This window comes from Nansenia antarctica (assembly GCF_963989245.1).
Source record: "Nansenia antarctica genome assembly, chromosome: 18".
Lineage (NCBI taxonomy): Eukaryota > Metazoa > Chordata > Actinopteri > Argentiniformes > Microstomatidae > Nansenia > Nansenia antarctica.
The window spans coordinates 20,825,708-20,840,855 of record NC_137691.1 but is presented as its reverse complement, the minus strand read 5'-3'; the positions used below and the strand labels follow the sequence as shown (position 1 = coordinate 20,840,855).

Sequence of the window (15,148 nt, the reverse complement as noted above, 5' to 3'; positions counted from 1 at the left end):
CTGTCCACTGATGACAGCATGAACGACGGGCAGGGATGTGGCTGCCATTTTGAAGTCTGCATGGTGTTTAATTACCTCAGGCAGTTGTGCTCAGTGTGCTCACACTCCCATTGTGCCAGAGTACTGAGCAACAGCACCATTTTTCAGATTTGTACAATTACCTTTTCCTAACCAGGAATATTTTCTTTGCCCTTTAAGAATAAGGAGATACTACAGTAGCATGTTGCATTTCTAAGAGAAGCATAAAAGGCCCAGTGAGGTATATGCAGGCCTCGGACTCCTCCCTGTGTGTGGACTCCTCCCTGGTGTGTGGACTCCTCCCTGGTGTGTGGACTCCTCCCTGTGTGTGGACTCCTCCCTGGTGTGTGGAGTCCTCCCTGGTGTGTGGACTCCTCCCTGTGTGTGGAGTGATGAAGCTGATTACAATGCGGCTGACTGCTCCAGAGGAGGAAATGATATCATACACTGCTGAACTATGTAGTTTAGACTTGGGGGTTAATATTAGAATTACTTCTCTCCAAAATACCCTGTTATAAGGTAATACCTTTTTGCATACTTTCAACATGACTCGAACTTGTAGCAAATCTACCATAAGTAGTTTCTCTCTCTCTGGCCATCGTTACCACCCCAAGAGGAGAGTTGTTGTCTTTTGGGTATAATAATGTCAAAATATAGATGGAGACAGCATGGACGGTATTGGCAGAAATAAACTGGTTAGCTTAAATACCATATTCACCTGGTAATACCCAACCATAAGGTAGCCATACATAGCCTACTGTACAAATAGACTGACAAAATAGGCCTATTCCTGTTTATTGACTGAATATAATACATATTATGTGAGGGTAATTTTGCGCCTGTATGGTTGTAGTATTAGCACTACGCACAGTATGGAAGGTTGTTTCTCTTTCATGACTGTGTCAGTACTAATGGATATTGGATGACTGCCTGTGATTGGGGGAAGCCAGGTGGATGCTGGGATTCCCAGTGGGTCACTGATTTGGAATCTCAGCAAAGTCCCACAGAGGGATGACTCATTCACCCCCGAACAGGAAGAGCTGTTCCTTACAACACCCCAAGCCTACAGCGAGAGTGTGTATCTGTCTGTGTGAGAGGGCCTTTGTTGATACTGTAACTCATGAGATTTCTGTTTGATTGTTGAGTGTATGGTTTGACTTAAATCATGTGTTTTATCTGACACATGAAATTAATCTTTGATTAGATTTTCATGATGAACAAGTTTCTCTCTTGTTTTTTCAGATCTGTTGTCAAGGCCTGTCCTACCTGTCCTGCATAGGCATGCAGTAAGCCACTGATGTGTGACACAGAGCGAGGGTGCATCCCCATCACAGCGCACCCCTGGTAAGGACCCCCCCTGGTGGCCACACCTCAAACACGCAGGACATGTACGGCAGTGCCAGAGCCGTCGGCCACATCGAGAGCAGCCCCGCACGGTCCCCGCGCCTGCCAAGGTCCCCCAGACTGGGCCACCGGAGGGCCAACAGTGGGGGCGGGAGCGGTGCGGGGGGCAAGACGCTCTCCATGGAGAACATCCAGTCCCTCAACGCTGCCTACGCCACATCTGGCCCCATGTACTTGAGTGACCACGAGGGCGTGGCCTCCACTGCCACCTACCCCAAGGGCACCATGACGCTGGGTCGCGCTAGCAGAGCCATGTACGGAGGCCGCGTCACAGCCATGGGCAGCAGCCCCAACATTGCCTCTGTGGGGCTGCCCCACCATGCTGACCTGCTGTCCTACAGCGACCTAGGCTCCCTCTCCATGCTGCAGCACCACCACCACCACCACCAGGGGGTGCCCTCAGCCCTGCTGCGGCAGGCAGTGCGGGGCAGCGGCGGGGAGCTGCTGGAGATGCAGGCCCAGCTAAGGGACACGCAGAGGGAGAACGACCTGCTGCGCAGGGAGCTGGACCTGAAGGATAGCAAGCTGGGCTCCTCCACAAACAGCATCAAGAGCTTCTGGAGCCCCGAGCTGAAGAAGGAGCGTGTGATGAGGAAGGAGGAAGCAGCGCGCACCTCTGTCCTGAAGGAGCAGATGAGGGTGACTCATGAGGAGAACCAGGTAAGACTCCGCCTCCAGACAGAATCCTCCGCCTCCAGACAGAATCCTACGCCTCCACCCATTCCTACGCTCATTATTGTTGGGGTTTGCACTCAGTCGTGTCTCCTTGCACTCCTCTCTTGACGTCTTCCTCTTCTTTGTTACTCTCACTGGTCTCCCTCTCTCTTGTTACTCTAACTCTTCTCTTTTTCTCCAAAGGTACACTCTGCCTTTCTTATTCCCATAGCCCCAAGAATTAATTCACAGTGCCATGTTTTTTTTTTTATACATTTGGAAACCTTTCTGGAAAGAGGTGTTGGCAGTGGTAAATGTTTCATCACCCTCTCATACCCATCACTCATACTTGACCTCCTTTCTAGTTTGCCTCAGAATGAATGTGAGGGAGGGGGTGGATACAGTAAAACACATAACGAAGCATCTGTTCATCTTCTCAGTTCATCTGCAGCATCTGGTCAATTCAGTCTTTACTACCACATGGCAGTATTATCTGTTCAGTTCTATACTGTATGATGTGTTAAATATGTCACTTTCTATAAACAAATATAGACAAGGGTGCTTCAACAGGTGATTTTATATGAAGCTGATATGTGACACATTCTAGTGCTTTGGTCCTCATGTCGGGATCCGATGTAATGATCGGACTTTTCTTTCGAAAAATGTGAATACATTTCAGCGTTGTTGAAAATCAATGACACACTCGCTCGCTAACTAACACAGCTTGTGACCCTGCTAACAATGTAAAGTAGTCTTATAGTTAACTAGGTAGCAGTGGGGATTACTTACGGAATCCATTGCGTTGCAGTATTTTGGCTTGACTAGTGACTTCAGACCAGACCACACCGTTGAAGCGTAGTTCCGTGTTTCAAAAGAAAAGTCTGAACATTTTGATTGGTTGCTGACATACCAAATGATCAGACTGTGTCATATTTGGTAGAGTATACAGTATTTCAATAGGTGATTTGTGAGCTACAGTATGTGCATAGGGGTTTTAGGTATTGTTTATCGACAGGTGATTTGCAAGGTGTCATGGTCTGTCCTCTGGGTCTCTGTGTTGGGGGGGGGGGGGGGTGGAGTTGTGGCCCAGTTAAATCACTCACAGTCTGGGGGAGGTACAAGGCCTGGAGAGGAATGTCAAGGACAAAGCACTGTCTGAGAATCTCTCCTTGTCTGCCCTTGTCTCTCTCTCTCACTCTACTGTAGGTCAATCTCTCCTTCTCTCTCTACCTTCCTCTCTTTCACCCTGACACTCTGTTTAACCCCCTCCCCTCTTTCTCTCTTCCCCTGGTCTCCTGCAGGGCACCATATGGGATTTCTCTGACATACATTATCATGGAACGGTTGATTAGATAGAAATAGATGGATCCATGTACCTAATTAGACTTGGAAAAACTAGATAATTACATAATTTCTAACATACAGGACTCTGGAGACATTGACTATGGGTTGGTTGGTGACCTTGTCAGTATGGGATAAGATGTAGAGAATGTGTAAGCTAGGCACACCTATATGATATATGGTGTGGAGTAAAGGTGTGGAGTAAAGGACTCAGTGTAGAATAAGACAGGCCAGTCTGTCTCGGTGTCTCTGTCTCCATCTGGTTGAGACTGAGGGATCTTCTCTGACGCTGTCTCAGTAGCAGCCTCTCACTACTCCCAGCAGAGGACATAGCCTCTGTGCCTCTCAAGGTTACAGGAGGATACTGCCACTCTGGCTCCCAGCTAACTAGCTTGTTGTGTGCGTGTGTGTGTGTGTGTGTGTTTTGTTTTTGCATGCAGTCTGTGCATTTGTGAACGTTTATGTCAGGGTTAGGGTTAGGGTCTTTATGTGCGTAACAATATTCAATTCAAAACAAGGGTAGTCTTTTTGTGCTTACCTCAGTTCACTGGAGCTAGAAGGGTCGGCGCTGTACCGTCTGGTCTCTGTCTGGAGCTCTGCCATGCTGCCAGTGGGAAGCATGCCCAGAACCAGAACCCTGCCCTGCCGGTGTCAGGATCCTCTCTCTGGGGATCTCCAGAGGGGTGCTGGAGGGACCTTCACATCTTCTATATGCTTGACCTGTTTTTGATCTACAAAACATTTCCAGCCACACTCTTCAAAAAAACGGTGTTTGTGGATATAAGAGGTAGCCGCTGTCTTTGTGAGGATTCCCCAATGCATCCAGCGCTCACTTAGGACGGGTTAGGAGGCCCAGTGCTCACTTAGGATGAGTTAGGAGGCCCAGTGCTCACTTAGGACGGGTTAGGAGGCCCAGTGGGCCACTGCAGTACTGACAGCTTGCACATGCAGAGCCTGAGGCAGAGCACACGTTCTTCCTAGTTTCTGTGTCAGTTTGTATTAGGGTGACCTCCGCTCAGGACTTGAGACGGTTCCACTACAAAGACTTTGTTGTAGGGTAGTGGTGGTTTAGTGGATAGTGAGTTGGAGTGGTGATCGGAAGGTTGTGAGTTAATCCCACCTAAAACCACACCACTACTGCACTTAGCCCTCAGTTACTCCAGGGGGAATGTCCCTGTTCTTTATGTGTAATCGTAAATTGCTTAAAGTGTCTGCTAATTCTAAATACTATACAGGTATTTTCCTCTGACCTACATACTATCTGAAGACCATGCATAGAGGGAAACACCTGCCCTCGTTTTATTTGTCAGTGGCGTATACAGTATGTGTCCAATATTCAAGTGTGTGTGTATGTGTGTGTGTGTGTGTGTGTGTGTGTCTGATAACTTAACTGTTTGCTTGCGTGACTGAATGTGTACAGTGGAGTGTGCCCTCTTGTCAGGTCTCTGATGCTGTGAGTGATGTGTGATATCTATGATATCTATGATATCTATTTCCCTTGAGGCAGAGTTGCATGATGAAAGATGTCAGTTCATATAAGTTAATCTAAAGCGGCTGTGTCTTGCCACTCACTGTAATTGCTCATTTGTATCCTGATTCCGGAGGCGTCATTGGGGCGTCGTTAAGGTGTTGTTATTCCGTCAGATGGTTCTAAGGAGAAGGTTTCCTTACCCAATGGGCTTCTTGAGGTCCTGACTGAAGAGCAAATTGCTTCATTAATTATGAAGTCATTTCTCTCAGTCCGTCTAGTAGACCTCTACAATGGCCTCAGGTACCTCAATCCTCTATTAGACAAAGCAAATCCCATCCATTATTCATCAACTGAAAACAAGAGCTTTCAATGCTCCTTCTTACTTCACGGTCGTAGGGGAAACAACACAACCCGCTGAGAATGTATTGTTGTATATAAACATCTGTGTCTGGGGAACTGCTGGTTTCTACCTTACAGTATACCTTGAATGGCACCCATCATCATCTGAACGTAATGTTGATGGTTTTAGCTGAAGGCATTAGTATATTGCTTGGCAAGCTGATATGATCTATGTTGGTCATTCTAGCATTGTTACCGGACCACTTTAGCTCCGCCTCATGCAGTTGAGCACAGTGAAGGTTGTTGGTTGTTGTGGTGGTGAGGCTGGACTGGGGCCGCTGGAGGCTCTGTGTGCTTGAGCTCGCCGTGTCTGACTGAGTCAGGAGCTCTGCTGTTCAGCCAGCCAGTCACAGATCATCAACAATCCCCAAAATGGAGGCAGTTACATATCCCATATCACTGCCCTTTTATGCACGGTCACAGAACACACACTGTTTCAAAGATGTTAGATGATTTCCCGCTTAAGCCAATTTTCGGATCTGTGATCTGTTGGCTGGTCTCATCTGACCATCCAGAGTCACTCACGGCCATGGTGCTCTTTGTTTCTCAGTGGGGGGCGACAGGACTCTCAATCATAATAGCCACTTCTACCCAGGCCGAGTCTTTCAATAGAAACGACTAATCTGGGTGTGCGGTCTTGCTGATTACTAAGGTGTTCAGAGGGGTTTACTCATCTCCAGTGTGAATGTGTGGAAACTGTGTATGTATGGGAACGGTGTGGTCACGACTAAACAGTTGAGTTTACACATCATCATGAACATGCAGTATACAGTACAGTACAGTTTTATTTGTGTAGCACACTCACACGTGTGCAGTATAGTGAAGTAATAATTTATAATTAAATTAAGTGAAAGTTGTTGAGGAGTTGTGATTGAGGACAGTCTATTACAGTACGTTGTTACATGTGTATACAGTAAGGATCCAGTGTGCCGTCAGAGGAATCGTTCCCCTCCATGGCAGCTAACCGGTGCAGTGAAGATGACTTCTTAACCTTAACCAGAAAGGAGGAGAGGAAAAGAAATACGTAGCAAGGGCATTAGAAAGTATGGATGGATATGGGTGATGGGCGTATGGGTTATGTTTTGTGGGTAGGTGAGGGGAGAAGAGGGCAGGAGGGGTGATTCGTTCAGTGACATCCTGTCCTCCATCACAGGCAGGGCTGTACTGTAGTTTGGATCAGAGGAGAGGGAAATGGAGGAGAAGAGACTAGGGAGGAAGAACGGGGGATTCAGGGTGATACATGAGAACAGAGGAAATAGGAGGACAGGAGAGGAAGCGAGAGAAGAGAAGAGTGGATTAGTGGATGGAGGCTGGTGCCCCAGCAGGAGCGGGATGCGTGGAGACATTACTGGCTGTAGCCAGTGAGCAGGTTTGGGAGGTTTTATCGATCCTGCTGTTTCTCCGCTCAGCGCTCCCAGCTAACAAGGCGGAGTGGATCTGTCAGCTCAGGATTCAGAGAGGCTCCTCAGGGTCTGACGCTCCTGGTGACTCCCGTCTTCCCACGGAAAGATCAGCCAGACGTTTTTAATTCATTCAGTAGCTCGTGTGCTGGGCTCGCCGGCTAAGCCACTTTGGTAGACAGAGCTGAGACAGGGAAATGTCTACTGGAGCCTTTCAGTTTTCCCTGGTGAGATAGATGATGTGCTGTAAAGTAGCAGATATTGGTAGATAATCCTGGTAGATCATTGGTAGATAATCCTGGTAGATCATTGGTAGATAATCCTGGTAGATCATTGGTAGATAATCCTGGTAGATCATTGGTAGATTCCTCCAAGGTCTCCACAGGTAGAACACAGTGCGTCATCCTGGAGAAGCAGTGATCTTAGCCTGCTTCATCTGACGCTCTGACCTTAACGCTGTGTCACAGGTGTTAGTGAATGTGTGAGTGAAAGGTTTTACACTCAGAGGGAGAGAATGAAAGATTTTTCTTTTTTATTGTGTTTGTGGACAGTACATGTGTGTGTGTGTGTGTGTGTGTGTGTGTGTGTGTGTGTGTGTGTGTGTGTGTGTGTGTGTGTGTGTGTGTGTGTGTCCGTGTGTCCGTGTGTGTGTGTCCGTGTGTGTGTGTCCGTGTGTGTGTGTCCGTGTGTGTGTGTGTGTCCCTGTGTCTGTGTGCCCTGCTGCTGCATTGTTATTGTGTAACCTCTTGTTGTGCCTTCTCTCTGTGTGTGACTGACAGCCAGTGCTACTCTCTATGAAGGTGACATATTCAGCGTCTGTCCGCTAACAGAGAAATGGAGACTAGACTGTGGCTGTGTCACACTGCATCTATCATCAGGTATAGATCTATCATCTATCATCAGGTATAGATCTATCATCTATCATCAGGTATAGATCTATCATCTATCATCAGGTATAGATCTATCATCTATCATCTATCATCTATCATCAGGTATAGATCTATCATCTATCATCAGGTATAGATCTATCATCTATCATCTATCATCTATCATCAGGTATAGATCTATCATCTATCATCAGGTATAGATCTATCATCTATCATCTATCATCAGGTATAGATCTATCATCTATCATCTATCATCAGGTATAGATCTATCATCTATCATCAGGTATATCATCTATCATCTATCATCTATCATCAGGTATAGATCTATCATCTATCATCTATCATCTATCATCAGGTATAGATCTATCATCTATCATCAGGTATAGATCTATCATCTATCATCAGGTATAGATCTATCATCAGGTACAGATCTAGACTATATAGATCTATCATCAGGTACAGATCTAGATATATAGATCTATCATCAGGTATAGATATATAGGTATAGAGAGGTATACATAGGTATACATAGGTATAGGTACAGATCTAGATATTATAGATCTAGGTCATCTATAACCATTAACCTAGTGGGATCATGATCAGGAGTCCTGCCCCCAACATGTCCTTCAGCCTCATGGTCCTCCTCCACACCTCACTATGTGTGTGTGTGTGTGTGTGTGTGTGTGTGTGTGTGTGTGTGTGTCATGGTCCTCCTCCACACCTCACCATGTGTGTGTATGTGTGTGTGTGTCTCCTCCCCACTCCACTGCCGTTCCCCATTGTCCATGGATAAACATGCTTGGTTGGGGTGGTCGTGTGCCCATCATGACAGGCTCTTAGTGGACATGGGGACTGCAGCACACAGTGTGTTCTGACTCAGCGCTTCTGCTCCTGTCCATGTGTCACATATGAACAGAGGAAGTGAGAGAACACACCCCCCGCCCCCACACATCCTCTCAGGAGGCTCTGCTCACGCCTCCGTTCCCTGGCGCACAGACACATGTGTGTGTGGGTGTGTGTGTGTGTGTGTGTGTATGTGTGCCTGCATTGGGTGTTTGCCTACCCCATCAGCACATGTGAGCGTCACTCATGTACACAGGTTGAAGGGGGGTTTAGGGTTAAGGTTGGGGATGGTATTCACTACGTACCATGCCCAACATTTGTGACAGCAGCTGGTGAAAGCAGGAACAAGTCGGCAAACGACTTTTATAAAAAAAAATCTGAAATCGCAATGGATTCAGCGAGTAATCCCCACTATAATACCGGTTTTTACGATTGCTAACTCACCATGTTCAATACTGAAACCACAGTTTCACAACTCTTCATACAGTCAGCAGAGCAGTAACCCATGTGAACAAAACTGTGACTCTTTCTCTGTGATTTGTGCATTGCTTTCCTACAGAATGCATTCAATGACTACGTTCTCCAAATGCCATGACACTTCTCTCATTCAAACTCCCCCACTTGCAAAATACTATGTATTTGCAACACATTTTTTCATTGCTAACATACTGTGTTCAAAACTCTGAAGAACACATTCAAAACTGAATTATTTGGTGCAATTTTGCTGTAATCATATTCCTATCATTATGACAGAAAGCTCGCAATAAACTGTTTTTTTGCACAGTGTTTGAGTGTGCAGATGCTGTTATTTTGCACTCTATTGATACTCTTCAGTTCCAGAACCTCAGCAAAGTCTGATAACGGATGAGCGGTGGTATTTTCACTATTTGCAGTAATCATATTGAAATGTCTAGAAAATATTACAGTAGCAGAATATATACAATGAAATGAAATAGACTAGATGCATTGCCTGGGAAGACATTAGATGTGACCAGATGCAGACCAGAGGGTGGACCAAAATCCTCAGGAGTGAGACATTTTGGTGTGATTGCTATTGTATTGTAGCCCTGGAATTTCTGTTTTTCTTTTTTATTTGAACTTTGCATCTTCCACTTTATTTTTTTCACTTTTCATTTTACACAAGTAAATGTAGTGTACTTTGAAGTAAATGTACCGTAACTTACTTTCTGCAAAGTTACTGAAAAAAAAGGATAAAACATAGAATATAAAGGATAGAAGCAAAAGATAGAATTAAGGATAGAAGCAAATTGCGGCATTTCTGATTAATTCTTGTTGCCTAATACTTTACAGTTGTACAGTCAACTATTCTGTCTATGATTACTATAAATCAAACCATTTTTATAATGAAATATTCATTCTTGTGAAAATCATTCAAACTATGTAATGCTCCCTGTTGTTAGTGTTTTGTAAGTCAGAATGTTATGAATGACAGTGTATGCTTCTGAGTGAACATTGTTGACAGTGTGTGGTTGAACAAGCTTCTTTTGAGACATGAATGAAGTCATTGGCCAACATGAGTGTTACGAATGCAGACTGTATGAAGAGTTGTGAAACTGTGGTTTCAGTATTGAACATGGTGAGTTAGCAATCGTAAAAAACTGTAATAAAAGTCAGAATATTTTGATTGGTTGGCGACTTGTTCCCGGTTTCACCAGCTGCTGTCACATTTACACTGGAACCAGAGCTCATTCTCAAGATGCATTCAATGATGTAAAGACAGTTAATGAATGCCTTTTTAGACATACAGATTGATTGCTGGCATCAAGTAACTCTAACATTGTCCCATACAGGCTAGCTAGAGGGAGGGTCCAGTAGGCCTCAGTGTCTGCTTTATCTCTGGGGGGGAGTCAGAAAGGAAGGAGTCAGTTAAGCCCCCAGAAGATCACTTACAGGATGTGCTGTGAAAATAGAAGCCATCGCCGGAGACTGAGCCCCCATGCACAGTCTGTCCCAGGATCTGCTGAGTCATGACTAACAGGGCCCACAGAGAGAGAGAGTCTAGTCTGGTCCGGTCCACTAGGGATGGAGGGAGGGCAGAGAGAGAGAGAGTCTAGTCTGGTCCGGTCCACTAGGGATGGAGGGAGGGCAGAGAGAGAGAGAGTCTAGTCTGGTCCGGTCCACTAGGGATGGAGGGAGGGCAGAGAGAGAGAGAGTCTAGTCTGGTCCGGTCCACTAGGGATGGAGGGAGGGCAGAGAGAGAGAGAGTCTAGTCTGGTCCGGTCCACTAGGGATGGAGGGAGGGCAGAGAGAGAGAGAGTCTAGTCTGGTCCGGTCCACTAGGGATGGAGGGAGGGCAGAGAGAGAGAGAGTCTAGTCTGGTCCGGTCCACTAGGGATGGAGGGAGGGCAGAGAGAGAGAGAGTCTAGTCTGGTCCGGTCCACTAGGGATGGAGGGAGGGCAGAGAGAGAGAGAGTCTAGTCTGGTCTGGTCCACTAGGGATGGAGGGAGGGCAGAGAGAGAGAGAGTCTAGTCTGGTCCGGTCCACTAGGGATGGAGGGAGGGCAGAGTGGCAAGATGGGTGGAGGAGACAATGCTCTTTTTAACCCTGTAAGTAATTATGCAAATTGAATTATTGGACCACTTCCTCCAATGTATTTCAAAGAGGACAGAATATTGATTGAGAGAGAGAGAGAGAGAGAGAGAGAGAGAGAGAGAGAGAGAGAGAGAGATTAAATAGGAAATGACCGAGCAGTAAGGGGGAGAGAGGGAGGAAGAGCAAGAGAGAGGAAAAGGAAAAAATGTGCAGTGGCCTCAATGAACCCCCTGGCAAGGAGTAATATAATCTCTTTTGTGTGTGTGTGTGTGTGTGTGTGTGTGTGTGTGTGTGTGTGTGTGTGTGTGTGTGTGTGTGTACAGTCAGTGCAGTATCTTTATGATTATGATGATTATGATATGTAACACACATGCTTGATGTCTATGATAATGTATAGTCAGGCCTAATGGTGAGAGAGTCATACTGAATACAGTGTGGGGTTCATCAGGATCAGGATTGCTTTTATTACATCCAATGTGAGTAAAGTTCTTAGGCTTCGGTTCTTCAACGTTGGCATGGCAGCAGGATACAAAATCAACATGAATAGAATGAAGTAAAATAAGTCAAAAACTAACAATGAAATAAACAAACCGCTGCATTGTTGTCATGGAGGACACAGCCGCTGTGCATGGTCTCTCTCTCTCATGACTCCAGGCATGGCTGTGCATGGTCTCTCTCTCTCATGACTCCAGGCATGGCTGTGCATGGTGTCTCTCTCTCTCATGACTCCAGGCATGGCTGTGCATGGTGTCTCTCTCTCTCATGACTCCAGGCATGGCTGTGCATGGTGTCTCTCTCTCATGACTCCAGGCATGGCTGTGCATGGTGTCTCTCTCTCTCATGACTCCAGGCATGGCTGTGCATGGTGTCTCTCTCTCTCATGACTCCAGGCATGGCTGTGCATGGTGTCTCTCTCTCTCATGACTCCAGGCATGGCTGCTCAGGACTGAATCAACCCCTCTCCTCACTAAAGACTCCATACAGGAGCAGCTATAAATACACTGAACATGTTTACAAGTCAAGATGAATAGGCCTACATTTCCTCTCGACATGAGCTACTTTACCTTGATGAATATGCAAATAATTATTATAAAACAAATATGTCTCAGAATGAACAAAGATCTTGTTTACTGCTCTACTCTTTGTGGTTTGATCTCATATTATTATGTAACATGTTGTAATCTGTGTTTCATTGATGTGCTGGTGCATGTGTATGTCTGGGTCTACGCTCCTGGGTTCTGAAGAGAGGAAGAGAGTGTGCCAATATGTGTCATATAGAGAGCAACAGTGAGGGTTAGGACAGTAGGATTGGGTGACAAGGGTGTGTGTGTGTATGTGTGTGTGTGTGTGTGTGTGTGTGTGTGTGTGGGTGGGTGCGTGTGTGCGTGTGGGGGTGTGTGTGTGTGTGTGTGCGTGTGGGTGTGTGTGTGTGTGTGTGTGGGTGGGTGCGTGCGTGCGTGCGTGCGTGCGTGCGTGGGTATGTGCCTGCCTGCCTGCCTGCCTGCCTGCCTGCCTGCCTGCCTGCCTGCGTGTGCATGTGTGGGTGTGTATCACTGCCCTCTGCTGGCTATCAGAAGGCATACACCTCAGACAGACTTGAAACACAGTACCACGCCTATTATCTATCAGTCAATAATGTTGGGAGAGACATAATAGCTTATTCCTCCTCTGCTTATGAGCAGCAATACTGTCCCTCTCAGTTGTTCCCAACACATTTTCATATACAGAATTCATTGGTCACTGGCTACAGTAACATTTGGCTTTTGCATCAATGTCTTTTCAGAAATCTGGACAAGTTGCAGCTAGTGCAGATTTACTGAGCCATGGTATGAATGGATAAGACCACACAAGTACCATTCACCTCATGTGTCTCTTTCCACAAGGGTTTCCATATTGTTGTCCACTCTGTGTGTGTGTGTGTGTGTGTGTGTGTGTGTGTGTGTGTGTGTGTGTGTGTGTGTGTGCGCGCGCGCGTGTGCCCGTGCACGTGCGCATGTGCTGTGTACTCGTATGTGTGTGTCTGTGTGCACGCGTGTGTTTCATAGCCCCACATGCTGATCACGTGCCACGCCGTTCTCATCCAATTGGATAGAGACAAATGAATTGTGGGATGGATGGATGGATGGATGGAGGGTGGATACAGTAGATGGATGAAACAGTCATATGATGGTCTCGTGAGGGCTCTCAGCTCTCCTACTGTATTCTCCACCCACCTGTGTTGCGCTGTGTTCTGACGCTGTGTTCTCCATGCGTTCTTTCTGTTCGTTCTGCCCATGCTCTACAGCTGCTGGACGCCAGGAGAACCAAGGTTTGTCCCTATGTTTGCAACAGCTGCCGTGTGCACAACATAGAGTCGCCTCCAGTGTGACGTGTCCTCTGTCCCCAAGAAACCCGGCTGTCCCTCTGCCCCACACACAACCCTCGTATACCCCCCCCCCTACACACACCGCAAAAAGGAGTGTGATTTTGTTTAGCTGTCCAATGTGTTCCCTTACCCTCTATTACCCCGTGCCTTTCCTGTTTCCCTGACACACTCTAACATGTATATTCAACCCCAAACACACCTGGCCCTCCTTGAACCCTCTAACCTGGGTGGAACTCAGCGTTCTAGCTCCTCTTATAGCGTTCTAGCTCCTCTTATAGCGTTCTAGCTCCTCTTATAGCGTTCTAGCTCCTCTTCTAGCGTTCTAGCTCCTCTCATAGCGTTCTAGCTCCTCTTATAGCGTTCTAGCTCCTCTTTTGCACTGTCTGTGCACCTCCTCTGACCTTGCATATGAAATAGCCTACTGTAAAATCTCCATATCTCAATAAATGCCAAAACCCAATCACCCTCATTCAGTCCATATACACACTAAAATGGATGTGTTGTTGACTACTATTTTATTTCTTGAGTAGTTTACCTTTTGCCCTACCCTTATATAAACCAAAGAGTGTGCAGTGAAATGAAATGTAGCTGCATGGCTGTTCCCTTAAATTTCTGGAGTGCACACACACACACACACACACACACACAGACACACATAGATACACACAGACACACACAGATACACACAGATACACACACAGATACACACACACACACACACACACACACACACACAAAGAGAGACACACAGACACACACACACACACACACATACAGACAGACAGAGACACACACACACACACACACATACAGACACACAGACACAAATACACGTACACATGCACAGGGCATGCATATGCACACACCCCTAACCAGCATACACAGCATATGGGTGGGCACAGACTCACACTGTTGTTGGTCCCTCTCCAGCTCTCAGGAGGTTGCACTCAGGGAACACTGCACAAAAACACGTCGCAATGTCCACCTAATGACAGCACACACACTCCATATGTTGTTGAACACTCCATATGTTGTTGAACACTCCATATGTTGTTGAACATAAATGTTTTCCATGATCCTGTAGCAGAGCCTTTAAAGCCCCCTGTTTTCTGAAGGTAGATGTTAGAATGCTCTATTTGCTGCAACTGCGAGGGTTTGTGTTCCTGTACCCAGACACATGTGACCAGAAGGACCGCAGATCGATGCAGAACAGAGAGACCAAGGGAGGCTTTGATTAACAAGCCAAAGGCTTAATGAAGTCTGCTCACGTGGAAAACAAGCACACTGATTAGGTCATTTGCTGGATGGCTTTGTTTTATCTTGGTTTTATCTTTGTTTTAACGTACAGTACTGTTGAAGCTAAGCTCTACAGCGATTCCAAATGATAACATAACTGATAGGTAATAGATTATGGTAAATATTACTCTTGTGGGTAAAAAAAGGGATAAAAGATGGGGCGGTATACACGTCTGTCCTTTTTTCTTTGACATGTGCCCCTCATACCTTCTCATGCAGCCATATTACATACTACACATTTTCATTTGATGTCTTTATGCCATGGAGAGGTAAGTTTCCCTCCCAGCAGTAATGTGTTCTTCTTAAACGTCTCTCTCTCCACAGGGCCATCTGGGACAGGCCTGAATTCTCCCTCATTTATTGGATAGATGTACAGTATTTGTGTGTGTGTGTGTGTGTGTGTGTGTGTGTGTGTGTGTGTGTGTGTGTGCCTTAATGTGTGTGCATGTATCAATGTCCCAGCCTCGCCTGAATTGCAGTCAAATTCAATGCATCTTAAATCCAGCTGTAACCTCA

The 15,148-nt window shown here is 46.2% G+C and overlaps 1 protein-coding gene across 1 annotated transcript in view; it reads left to right on the top strand.

Annotated features, from left to right (window-relative positions):
* Positions 1–1,404: 1,404 nt before the first annotated feature.
* The window catches only part of erc2 (ELKS/RAB6-interacting/CAST family member 2), a gene marked incomplete at its 5' end in the record, with an annotated part of 41,048 nt that continues 27,304 nt past the window's right edge, over positions 1,405–15,148 (top strand). The window contains one exon of the mRNA XM_080548049.1: positions 1,405–2,082. Within this exon, the coding sequence (XP_080404175.1) occupies positions 1,405–2,082 (678 nt within the window). The remainder of the gene's footprint in view (positions 2,083–15,148) is intronic.